This window comes from Thamnophis sirtalis, unplaced genomic scaffold, assembly GCF_051295495.1.
Source record: "Thamnophis sirtalis isolate CommonGarterSnake01/CBP01778 unplaced genomic scaffold, rThaSir2_p1.2 scaffold_15, whole genome shotgun sequence".
Lineage (NCBI taxonomy): Eukaryota > Metazoa > Chordata > Lepidosauria > Squamata > Natricidae > Thamnophis > Thamnophis sirtalis.
The window spans coordinates 39,920,687-39,933,374 of NW_028261395.1; the positions used below are offsets into that span (position 1 = coordinate 39,920,687).

Sequence of the window (12,688 nt, forward strand, 5' to 3'; positions counted from 1 at the left end):
TTCTAGGTGAAAAAATGGCAATAGTTGGATAAATCAGGAACTCTGTAAGAGGTAAACTGTTTATTTCTGGGCTGTCTGGGACTAAAACATTTGAGTTGCACTTTGAGGCTTTTATCAAAACAGGAAATAGTTAAAGTTGATGCAACCATTGGCCTCAGAAGGAAGTAATTGAGATTCCTTTCTCCAAGACAGACATAATTTTTCAGAGCTCATGAACTTTAGCCTAGTGGCTAATCTTCAGGTAGTCCTTGACTTACAACAGTTCATTTAGTGACCGTTGAAAGTCACAACAGCACTGAAAAAAAGGGACTTATGACCATTTTTCCTACTTACGACCTTTGTAGCATCCCCAGGATCAAAAGTCAGATGCTTGGCAACTGACTCATACTTATCACCGTTGCTGTGTCCCAAGGTCCTGTGGTTTTGACCAGTGAGATCAATGGGGAAGCCAGACTCACTTAACAACCAGTTTGCTAACTTGTTAACTGTGGTGATTCACTTAACAGCTGTGGCAAGAAAGCATAAAATGGGGCAAAACTCACTTAGCAACAGAATTTTGGGGCCCAATTGTGGTTTTAAGTTGAGGACAACCTGTACTGAGGGCTGAAAGTTATGCAACAAGTGAGGTTTAATTTTTAATTGCTAGCAAGCAAGCCCAGCTTTATTTTCGAAGGAAGATGGCACTCTGCATTTGTTTGAAAGAACACTAGCTTGCAAACCAAGTTTTAATGCTCAGGAAAAGTGGCTAAAGCTTCTTAAAACTTTGAAGCAGAGGGTCACTCTTCCTCTTTGTTGCGAAGTCGTGTCTGACCCATCGCGACTCTGATCCTATGGGCAACATTCCTCCAGGCCTTCCTGTCCTCTACCATCCTCTGGAGTCCATTTAAGTTCAGGCCGATTGCTTCCGTGACTCCATCCAGCCACCTCCTTCTCTGTTGTCTCCTTCTTCTGCCCTCCATCGTTCCCAGCATGAGGCTCTCCTCCAGTGGCTGCTATTTAGAAGCTCATTCTCTCATTGCAGCTGTGCCTAGAAGCCTTTTATAAATTCATGGAAAAACCCCAAAACCATCCGTATCAAGAGTTCGAAGTGCAAAATAAATCCAAAGTCCATCAAAGTGGCTCGTTAGCTCTTGAGTTCCCCAGAGGGCGTTAACATCCAGGAATCAAAACAGAACAGCTCCACTGTTGTGTCCATGTGACATCAAACAACCTGCGTCATTCTATGCAAATGAATCAGGAATTCCCTCCTCCTCTTCCTCCTCCTCCGTCTCTTCCTCCTCCTCCCTGGCCAGACAGACCTCAGGGAATTAGCAACATCTCCAATGCTTTCTTTTGTCACTTTTCTTTGCATCTTTCTACCTTTGCGCGAGGAAGTGTCAGGAACTAGAGCGGGGGGAGTAGAGTTTTTGGAAGAGATTTGCAATCAAACAGGAGCCGGCATAAAGATGGGTCAGGGTCTCCCTGAAAACCTGCAAAATTAGAGCTACTTGATCAGGAAGCAAGGGTCCAAGAAAGAAAGATATAGGGAGAGACTCTTCCTTGCTCACTGATGGTTGCCTGAATGTTTACAGCCAGAACGGAAAGTCCTAGGATAGCAATCGGCTGTCCTTGACTCTCTGCTTCCTGATCATGTGTTTTGGGAACTCCGTGGGCGGAAAGGCATCAGTTTTCCCACAGGGATCAGCAACGGAAAGTGAAGCTCAAGGCAGACGTGAAAGCTAACCCAGGGATTCTCCACCGAGAGCTCTGCTTTTTCTGGCCAGCCTTTCCCCAACCTCGTGTCCTTCAGACTCGGACACTTCCACCATACATGCCTTAGAACAGGGGTCCCCAAGTCCAGATCAATGGACCAGCACTGGGCATGCCAGAAACCAGGCCACGCAAACAAGCGAAGTACCATCCATGGGATACAGGAAGCCCACGAAACCACTCTTCTTCTGGTCCATGGAAATCTCCACCTAACCGGTCCCTGGTACCCAAAACGTTTTTTGAGGGGGTTGCTGCCTTAAAAAGCCTCTGGAAAGCAGACTCAAAGGTTTTCTCCGCCAACACTGCTGTCATAAAGATGCTCACTGTGGTGGTAGCATCTCCAAGCTCCATCATTTCCTTTCTATCTTTGCAGAACAGATGCAGCAGCTTCTGGGGAGCCTCGGTGACTCACCTTGCTGATGTCCGGAGCCGATCCATGAAACTCTGGGCTGCTTTGCAGGAGGAGGGGAAGCCTGGGGTATGAAATTGCTGCCTGCTGACCTCGAGTCACTGAAGAATTTTGTCCATGAGATGCCTTGTTGTTGTTGTTAGCTGCAAAGTCGTGTCCGACCCCATGGACAATGTTCCTCCAGGCCTTTCTGTCCTCTACCATTCTCTGGAGTCCATTTAAGCTCACGCCTACCTCTTCAGTGACTCCAGCCAGCCACTTCATTCTCTGTCGTCCCCTTCTTCTTTTGCCCTCCATGGTTCACAGCATGGGGCTCTTCTCCAGGGGGTCCTTCTTCCTTCTCATCAGGTGGCCAAAGGATTTGAGTTTCCTCTTCAGGATCTGGCCTTCTAAAGAGCATTCAGGGTTGACCTCCTCTAGGACTGACCGGTTGGATGGCCTTGCAGTCCAAGGGACTCAATGCAGGAGTCTTCTCCAGCACCAGAGTTCAAAGGCCTCCATTCTTTGGCGCCCAGCCTTCCTTATGGTCCAACCTTCACAGCCATCCATTGCAGCTGGGAAAACCGTCACCTTGACTATATGCACTTTTGTTGGCAGGGTGATGTCTCTGCTTTGAGATGCCTAAGAAAGCAATATGAAAACAATGTTGGGATGAGGTCAGGTACGGCAGGTGGGCGGGAGAAATCCCCTCGGATATGTCAATCTGAGTTTCCCAGGCTCAGATTAAAACCATGAGCTTTTCTCATTCTAACAGGTGGTTAGAGCCAAGGTGGCGCAGTGGTTAAATGCAGCACTGCAGGCTACTGCTAGATCAGCAGTTCAGCGGTTCAAATCTCACCGGCTCAGGGTTGACTCAGCCTTCCATCCTTCCGAGGTGGGTAAAATGAGGACCCAGATTGTTGGGGGCAATATGCTGACTCTCTGTAAACCGCTTAGAGAGGCCTGAAAGGCCTATGAAGCGGTATATAAGTCCACTGCTATTGCTATTTTTCCCTGTAGCTTTCATCTATCCTCCACTTTAACTCCTGGCATGGGAATTTGCTATCTACTTTTTCAAACATTGAGGTCTCTATACAGTCCCTGGAATGCAACCAAAAGCAGGCTAGGAAAGGTGCTGATGCAAGCAGTTTTTGTTAGCATAAATTAAGCTGGCTGCCCACCCACCCCCCCTTTGGTGGCTCTTAAGACGCCCTTTCCCTGGGGGTTTCCCCCTCCCCCAAATCCCACTGAATCCTTTTTTTTCTTCTCATTAAACTAGACGTGGTACCCGATTCCAGCAAACTTTGTTCTTCCAATGTTTCAGCCTCCAGTCCCTTCATCATCTTTGTTGCTCAGTCCTACCCATTACTTTGACAGATACGGATTAACAGTGGGAAGGGACCTTGTAGGTCATCTAGTCCAAACCCTTTGCCCAACCAGGAGACCCTACACCACTCCTGACAGATGGCAGTCCAGTCTTTTCATGAAAGCTTTCAGTGATGAAACGCCCACAATTTCTGAAGGCAACTTCTGTTCCATGGGTTGGTTGATCTGTCAGAAAAAATGTCTCCTTATTTCCAGGTTGAATCTCTCCTTGTTTAGTTTCCATCCATTATTCCTTGTCTGGCTTTCGGAAAATTTTCTTCCTGAACTCCAACCAGGTAAAAGGGGGGGAGGGGCACCCCCAGGGAAGAGGTGTCTTAAAGCCACCAAAGGGGGAGGGGGACACTCAGCTTAATTTATGCCACAAGAGTGATGAATCAGCACCGGGAACCTTTCCCACCCTGCCTTTCCCCACCCAGCTGCTGCCTGCCCTCCGCCCATGCTCCACAGCCGCTCTTCTCTTTTCATGCCTGTTTTCACAGCTGGTTAGTTAGGACAAAGCTTGGGAGGGGCGTGGGTGGGTGGGTTTGAACTATTTTCCAGGCTCCCCTGCCCCACTCTCACCCCCCTGTGTGGTGGCCGCAAGAGGGGATCATGATGCAGGGAAGAAGGGAGAGCGTCCCTTGGCATCCTCCTCCCTCCGTCTCTCTCTCTCTCTCTCACACACACACATTCTCATTTTCTCTATCTCATTTTCTCTTTCTCATTCTTTTTCTTTCTCATTCTCTCTCATTTCTTTTTCTCTTTCTCATTCTCACACATACACAACTTTCTTTCTCATTCTCTCTCTCACACATTCTCATTCTTTCTTTCTCACACACTTATCTTTCTCATTTTTCTTTATTTCTTAGTCTTTCTCATTCTCTCACACTCATTCTTTCTCATTTTGTCTATCTCATTTTCTCTCACTTTTTCTTTCTCATTCTCTCATTTCTTTTTCTTTCTCATTCTTTTTCTATCATTTTTTTCTCTTTCACATTCTCCTCACACATACACAACTTTCTTTCTCATTCTCTCTCACACACTCATTCTTTCTCTTTCTCCTCACACACACTCAACTTTCTTTCTCATTCTCTCACACACCTCTCTCACACACTTACTCATTCTTTCTTTCTCACTCTCATTCTTTCTCATTCTTTCTCTCTCACACACACTCATCTTTTTCTCTTTCTTTCTTTCTCATTCTCTCTCATTCTCTCTCTCTCTCTCACTCACACCCACACTCATCTTTTTCTCTTTCTCTTTCTCTCTCTCATGGACGCTTTCCACTTTATGATCTGGCTCTGCTCACAAGTTGAGACGTTAAACATCTGGAACGATGCCCCGTTGGGAGCGAGTGGCGGTCACTGCCTAGTAAATTTCCACAGCATTCGGGAAGCTTTTGGACCAGGATGGGAGACGGGAGGGCATGCGTCACTGAGTGAGCAGGAACCTTGCCTGACAGGCTCACGCCCCTACTGCTCCATTTCTCTCCCCCACCTCCCTCCCCCCCATCCAGCCTCTTCAACAGCAAAGCAGGCAACGCCTTCCTCTCTTCCGCATCTTAGCAAAGTTATACTTGAGTTGCGGCACCCTGTTGCTGATCGGGACTGGAGAGGGCAGCTTTTTCCTGCCCGGAGGGGGCACAAATTCCTTTCCTGCCTCTTCCTTGCAAGCCAGGTAAACCCCCTCCCCTCCCCAGCCTTTCTCAGCTGAGAGCTGGAGCCCCACCACCATCGGGCAAGCCAAGCGGGTGGGACTTCTAAATCCAGAACTTGGATCTTCAAGAGTGAAGAGCCCGGACAAAGTCCCCCTCCACTTTAGTTCCTCGCAGAGATGTTACTTTAAAGCTTTCCTTTCTTTGCGCTCCAGAGCTCAGCTTTCAGGATTGACACAGAAGAAGAGATTGGGCTGGGTGGGTTTCCAAGCGATTCTTCAAAACTCCCGAAGCCAGGACAAGAAACAACGGGTGGAAATTAGTTAAGGAGAGAAGCAACCTAGAACTAAGGAGCTTTGGGGGAGGCTGAAGGAAAGTAGGGGAAGGATGGAGGGCGAAGAGAGAAAGAGAGAGACCAGGTGAAGGCCAGTGTGGATAGGGTTGAAAGGGAGCTGCAAGACCATCTGTCTAATTGGGATCGATTCCCACATCTAGGTGGGGTTCTGCTCTCCAGTGGCCCATCGCAGTGTTTCCTCATCTCTCGTGTCCATCTCTCTAGTTGTCCTTGGCAAAAAAAAACCATGGCAAGCATTCAAGATCTGCCGGATGACATTTTGCTGGCGGTCTTCCGCCTGCTCCCAATCAAGGAGCTGATCTGGAACTGCCGGCTGGTTTGTACACGGTGGCGAGACATCTTGGACACCCCTTCCCTATGGAGGCGCAAGTACCAAGAGGAGGACGCTGGCCTGAGGATGCCAAAGACCTTCTACATTTTCTGCCACTTGGAGAGGAACTTAATCAAGAACCCTTGTGGTGAAGGTGAGTCCCACTGCAAGCAGGGGAGAGCGTGTCCGGGTTGCAACGACCCTTCTGGGGTCTGCGATAGCTTCCAAAGACCAAGAGGGGGACAGCTCTGCTCTAAGCAAAAGGCCAAAGGCCACCCAGGTGGGCGAAAAGTCCGAGGAACTGTCTTTCCTTCTCCCAAAGTGCTTTTCTTCAAGAGGCCACTGGACTTCCTTATTCTTCTTTGGAGACGTTTCGCTTCTCACTCAAGAGGCTTCTTCAGTTCTGACTAGATGGTGAGGAACGGAAGGATTTGTTCTCCTTGCAGACAGCTGGTCATTCGCCTCCTTTTAGAGAGTCACTGAGGCCCCTTGGAGGTTTCTCTGTGTCCTCAGGGTCACCCGAGTGGTGCAAATGGGTGTGGAGCCTTCTTGGAACTGCGGAAAGGACTGTGTTGTAAACTGGAGATAGAGGATGTTGCGCCCCTCCCCTTCGAATGACCAGCTGTCTGCAAGGAGTACAAATTCTTCCATTCCCCATCGTTCAGTCAGAGCGGAAGAAGCTTCTTTGGATGAGAAGAGAAACATCTTCAAAGGAAAACAAGGAAGTCTAGTTGTCTCTTGAAAAAAAGCACCTTTGGGACAACCAGGACCTGGAGGACGGAGAACCTCCACTGATACGCCTTTCCTTCTTTTTCTCTCTCTTTCTGCAGCTGGATGGTTGAGTGGGCCCGAAGCCTCTAGGGCAGGGATGGCGAATCTTTTCGGCACAGAGTGCCGAAAAGGGAACGGGCGCGTCTTGCCCGCAACCTAGAAGAGCAGCTGCCAAGGGGCCATGCGCACGCCGGAAAATGAATTCTGGTTTCCAGCACGCGCATGCACAGCAGCCGAGTAGTCTAAATGAGGCACATGTGCGCGTGACGATCAGGTGGCCAAGGTGCATGCTCACGCCAGGAAATAGAAGGCTGGCTCTTCACATCTCTGGCACTGCCACATGCACGAAGGCCAGCTTGCCGTCACGCACGCATGCGCACCAGAAACCCAGAAGAGGCTCCGCCTGCCACTTTGGACAGGCATGTGCCATAGGTTCACCATCAGGGGAAAAATAATAATTTTCAAATGAAAGCAGTGGTCTTGCTAATAATAAATTATAGATCTTTTTACCATTGAGGACAGGCCTTTTACATTTTGACCGGGGTCTTCTACGGCCCCGGGGACTGATATGAATTAAGAGACCCTTGTGTAAATAATGAAGTTAATATTCATTCTGTCTTCAAGAGCCGCCGAACTTCTGTACCATTGTGATTTTCACTCTTTGACTCTTCCCCCTATGGAGCCGATTTAGCAGAAAGGATGAACGCAAATTGTGCCCTTTATAAAACTCAACCTCAACGCTTGAGGCCAACTTCGAGCAACCTGCAGCTCATCCCATTAAGAAAGTCCGATTTATAGAGAAATAAGTGTGTGAATGGGGCAGGGAGCGTGTGGTGCTTCTTCTTTGACTTCCTGTGGCTTTTTCTAACAGACGGATTAGACTTCTGGGATACGGCCACGCCTTCAAACGGACAGTGGAAAATTAAAGATGTCTTTGAAAAAGACTCCGCAAAGCTGCAGTCCTGGGACTTCCTTCAGAGGAATCTTTTTGTAAAAGATGAATGGATACCCTATCAAGAGGTTGAAAAATGTTTTGCTGTGTACAATGGGTGAGGAGGAGGATCGTGACGTTTATTCGGACATTTAATTGATGGGGGGGAAGGGAAGTCACCGTGGGAATTTGTGGCCTTCTGCCAGGCAAGCTAGACTTCCTTCTCTCAAAATGATAGAAAGGGGAAGTTTCACTTTATATGGATTCATTCCACCCACCTAGCAAGAATTTTGATTTTAAGATTGTTCCACGGAAACATTTTTCCGAGCCAAAGAAGGATGATCCCATTTAATGTAATTTAAATCAGGCCGCGTGAATTCTGCTCTATCCCAAATGACTTGTCTGCTTTCTTCTGATTTTTCAGTTCGTTAAACGCTACGGTTGAAAATGCCTCTGTGTCTTTTGCTCCCGTTCAGTGTTTAGGAACTTAAAAAAAGGCCCGTCTCGCCCAATTAGACCCCAGTTCCCTCTGCTCTAATGTAACCAAAGTCTCGTAAAACCCAGGCTGTTAACCCGACGAAGCTCTCCAACCTCCAGAAGTGCAGGATTGTGTTTCTGAATTGTGGTACTTTCTCCGGTAGGCTCTGCACAAAGTCTCAGCTCATCACGTTGAAGGATGAAGGTTACTGGGATCAGCTGATGGATGACGGGAGACCCACAATTATGGTGAAGGATTGGTAAGGGCCAGAACATCAGCTCCTGGCATAAGGGAGCAGGAAACGTAGGCAACTAGGCATTGTCCTGACCAGAAAGCAGGAGGCAGAGTCCCGGTCCCGACAAAACCGCTTTTATTAAACGAATGGGAATTCCTCTCATTCACATTCAGCCAAGGCCTGGCAAACAGTCTTTCCAAGGAATATTTATGACCACAGACCTTACCTGTCTTGGAAAGCTGCCATGTGAATATTTTCCAACTGAGGTGCTGTGCTAGGAAAGACTGGGCACAGAGTCTCTGAGATTCAGGGACAGATCTTCACACTCCTGAAATGAATCTAAACACCGAACAAATTGTTTCCTGCAAAAGCCCACTCCCCTTTCGCTCTTTTATTTCCTATGGGAGGAGCCATTTACCTTCCACCTGTGGCTTTACTCCCAAATTGACCCTTATTTCTGAGTTGTTCTTTTCTTCTGGCAGCTCTGCGCATGCGCACACTGGGAACAGGCTCCAGCTGTTCCTCTGCCTCACTGCTGTCTAGCTCCGTAGGCACTTGATCCCTGCCAGACAGCCTCGGACTCATCTCTGCCTCCAGCGCAGAGCCCTCGTCCGAGCCTTCCCCAGCCTCCAGGACTGGCCCATCTTCCTCCCCAACCTCCTCACTGTCCGACTCCGCTGGTGGGCCACAACAGATGTTAAGAGATATAAAAATATGGGCTTGAGGTGGTCTCCCTGCTTAGATCTGGATTGCAAGGCCAGCTCTGCAAAGTTTTACCTTCCTAAGGCAACAAGCTGCTAAAGCTCTAGATTTAGACCCAAGTCCTCCCTGGCTGTTACCTGCCCAGGTGCAGGATTGCTTGAACCTCTACTTCAAGCAACTGGTAGCTTTTAAAGATGCATATGTAGAAGTCAACCTGTAGAAAATTAGCACCCATCCCTCTCCTAGAAGAATGAAATATTTTGAGAAATGTTAAAAAGGCAGATTATTATATTTCCGTGGATGAGAAATGGAGAAATATGCTCTTGGAAAGCAGCCCCTCCCTTCCTTAATAGCCCTCAACAGATGTCAGCACTTGTCAGAGATAGAGAGATAGATAGCTCTATTCATAAGCACATTCGCTACAGCAAGGTCTGAACAAAGGTAGGATTAGACTTCAGCCACAACAAGCCCCTTCACTGCATCAGCCAAACTTCAACCAAACCTGGGAGCTCAGACCTCAGCTATGACCCCTACGTGGCTGACTCTGCCGACAGCCAGGAGTTTGATTCTGACCAGCTCAAGGTTGACTCAGCCTTCCATCCTTCCGAGGTGGGTAAAATGAGGACCCAGATTGTTAGAGGCAATAGGCTGACATTTGTAAACTGCTTAGAGAGGTATATAAGTGCTATTCCATAACCAAGTCAAATGGCAAGAGTTTGGAGACCAGGAATGCTGGCCGGAATTGGCACTGGAGCTCCAGTCTGTTGTATTGTTCGGTCTCCAAGCTCCTTCTCCTCCAGCAAGCCATTGGCCAAGCCTTGCCTGGACATCCTGAGACAAGGATGTGCTGGCTTCAAACCATGCCTCTCCGCTTTCCCCCCCCCCAATAGGTTTTACAGCAGCTTCAACAGCCATTACAAGTTGAGTGTGAAGCTGTTGTCCGAGGATTTCAAAGTCATCCGAGAGTATCATTCCAAGAACAAATACAAATACGACTCCGAGTACAATAACGAATGGCGCCAGGTAAGAGAGGGGGAATCTCCTGGAATGGTTGTCCTTATTTCCCAACCCGGCGCTGAGGTTCGTCTCAAAGGCAACTCACCTTGGCTCCCTCTCTCTTCTCTCTCTCTCTTTGGCAGGTCTCGCATGGTTTTCACAACATCCCTCCTGGAATCCGTCACATCTTTTTTCAGCACCAAGGCCTGAATTTCAACTGGCAGCAATCGAGCTTTGGTGCCAAACTCATGAAGTGCTTGAAAATGGCCAAAGACAGGGGGAAATCCCCAAGGATGAGGATTACCAAAACGAGCGTCACCGTTGGACCGTTTTCCCTAGACAGGGCCCTGTACCACAGACACGGCCGAGAGATTAGACACTGTCACTTCAGCAGGTGTCCCTGCCGGGGGAACTACATCCATTTGTAACGTTTTCGTAAGCAGACGCAATAACCGAGGTGTGTCCTTGCAAACCTTTTCCTTCCCCCAGAAAAGTTAAAAGCGAAGTAACGGGGGTGAAGTGGCCCAGAGGAAGTTGTCTCCTTCTCATTCCCTCTGAAAATAAGAGCATTTTTAAAAAGAAAGCACGTCCAGCATCCAGACAGTTACGACAGGATGGACTTTATTGGGCACGGAAAATAATAATAATTAGGCTACCACAAGGCATCGAAACACAAAAACAGTTTGTGCAGTTCGCTTGCAATATTTGGGAAAACCACTGCCCTCCAAAGCTTTTGAACGCCTCACAATTACTTTTTGCTCTCCCTCCAAATGCACAAAGGGTAAGAACACAAGCAAAAATAGTGGGAAAATAGGTGGATATTCTACCAGAGGTTGAATTCTCTTTTCCTTCCGAAAGGATCTATTTTCTTCTACCTCCTCTGCAAACGTTGTAACATTCAATGTTAAAGTACTTTATTGTCCCTTCATTTTTCTGGGCTGTTATGGCAACAGCCTGGATAATAAAATCTTCTGCGAGGCCCCTATTCCTGCCGGCTCATTGCTGCTACTACAGTTGCCATTCCATGCATTCTTAAAAAACATGCTGCAATTGTGGCTTCACAAACTTCAACTGCAGTCCGGCTGGCCTACCTATTGGCCAGTCAGGTGAACTAACGGCTGGTTCATAGGCATTCTTCACTTTCCCACACCTGAAACAAGGTGATCGAGGCCCAGAAATGGCTGGACTGCATTACCCAGCTGTGTCTCGGAGGTTGTGTCTTGTAAAAGAAGCCTTCCTTTTTTTTTTTCCTCCTCCACAACTCCCAAACTTTGAGAAAAACTGTTTTCCCTCCACCCTCAAGCTGGAGTCCATCTTTACTCCCCATCGCTTCCGGGAAAGAGCCCCGTGGGGACACCAGAGGCTAGAGAGGGAGCCAGGAAGAGGGTTGGACACAGGCCTTCGGTTACCAGAAAGGGCACCTGGAGGAGAAGGGAGCAGTCATTAAGCAGTCAAACAACCTGGCGGGGAGTTCCTATACAACTGGGACAGCTTTGCTTTTGAAGTCCCATTGAGCTTTCCCTGGGGATTTGTGAGGAAGATATGGAAAAAGTGGGGAAAAAGGAAAGGAAAGGAGAAAAGTGGAAATGAAAGATAAATGGGAAAAAGGAAAATGAGGTGAGGGAGGGAAGAAGGAAGGAAGGATGGTGAGGGAAAGGAAGGGAAGGGAAAGGAAAGATAAATGGAGAAAAGGAAGATGAGGGAGGGAAGAAGGAAGGAAGGATGGTGAGGGAAAGGAAGGGAAAGGAAAGATAAATGGAGAAAAGGAAGGTGAGAGAGGGAAGAAGAATGGATGGATGGTGAGGGAAAGGAAGGGAAAGGATAAATGGAGAAAAGGAAGGTGAGGGAGGGAAGAAAGAAGGAAGGAAGGCAAAAGGGAAGATAAATGGAGAAAAGGAAGATGAGGGAGGGAAGAAGGAAAGATGGTGAGGGAAAGGAAAGATAAATGAAGAAAAGGAAGGTGAGGGAGGGAAGAAGGAAGGATGGTGAGGGAAAGGAAGGGAAAGATAAATGGCGAAAAGGAAGGTGAGGGAGGGAAGAAGGAAGGATGGTGAGGGAAAGGAAGGGAAAGATAAATGGAGAAAAGGAAGGTGAGGGAGGGAAGAAGGAAGGTAGGTGAGGGAAGGGAAAGGAAAGGATCAATCATCCCACTGCCAGCTCATGAAGCTTGGACAGGAGAGATGCAGCCCTGAAGGAAGGAAGGAAGAAAGGAAGGAAAAAGAGAGAGAGAAAGGGAAGGAAGGAGGGAGGCAGGGAAGGAAGGCTTAGAAGGCTAAACAAGAGGAGGAAAAGAACTTTTTTTAATTCCAAGAGTGGTGCTTTTGGATCTTCAACAGTGGAAAAGAAGTAAAGTATGAGGCATGTGATTCGTTGTGACAATGAGAGAGACAGAGAGAGATGGCTTGAACAGGGACTCGTGTTCAGGATCAAGCCTTCCGCAGCCAGGCCGACTGACTAGAAGCTTCCTCTCAAATGAGAGGCGGCAATCCCTTTTTCGACCTACTGACGAGCAAAAGTCAAGGGGGAAGCCGGTTTCACTTAACAACCGGGGCTACCAACTTATCCACTGTAGTGATTCACTTTAACAACACAGGCAAGAAAGGCCGTAAAATGGGTTCAAAGCTCACTGAATGAATGTCTCGCTTTAACCACAGAAATTTTTGGCTCCGTTGTGATCGTAAGCCGAGGACTACTTGCAAACAGAGTAACGGAGTTGGAAGGGACCTTGGAGGTCTTCTAGTCCAACCCCCTGCT

At 48.0% G+C, this 12,688-nt stretch overlaps 2 protein-coding genes across 3 annotated transcripts in view; one reads left to right on the top strand and one right to left on the bottom strand.

Moving 5' to 3' along the window:
• The first annotated feature begins 5,732 nt into the window (after nt 1-5,732).
• On the top strand, nt 5,733-10,919 carry LOC106555729 (F-box only protein 44). The gene is made up of 5 exons (XM_014074623.2): nt 5,733-5,975; nt 7,464-7,641; nt 8,165-8,260; nt 9,829-9,961; nt 10,078-10,919. Exons 1-5 carry the CDS (start codon nt 5,738-5,740, stop codon nt 10,360-10,362), a joined length of 930 nt encoding a protein of 309 aa, XP_013930098.2. The 5' UTR covers nt 5,733-5,737; the 3' UTR covers nt 10,363-10,919.
• Nucleotides 10,539-12,688, bottom strand: part of MTOR (mechanistic target of rapamycin kinase) — a 78,914-nt gene continuing 76,764 nt past the window's right edge. For both annotated transcript variants that reach the window (XM_087702220.1, XM_087702219.1), the window contains one exon: nt 10,539-11,355. In XM_087702220.1, the coding sequence (XP_087558346.1) occupies nt 11,340-11,355 (16 nt within the window). In that variant the 3' untranslated portion in view covers nt 10,539-11,339. The remainder of the gene's footprint in view (nt 11,356-12,688) is intronic.

What these genes read in the sequence shown, in the direction of transcription:
- LOC106555729 (XM_014074623.2), top strand. Translation starts at nt 5,738, where the DNA reads ATGGCAAGCATTCAAGATCTGCCGGATGACATTTTGCTGGCGGTCTTC. An exon ending in TGTTTTGCTGTGTACAATGG is followed by an intron (nt 7,642 to 8,164) that starts GTGAGGAGGAGG and finishes TTTCTCCGGTAG; the next exon opens with GCTCTGCACAAAGTCTCAGC. An exon ending in ACAATAACGAATGGCGCCAG is followed by an intron (nt 9,962 to 10,077) that starts GTAAGAGAGGGG and finishes TCTCTTTGGCAG; the next exon opens with GTCTCGCATGGTTTTCACAA.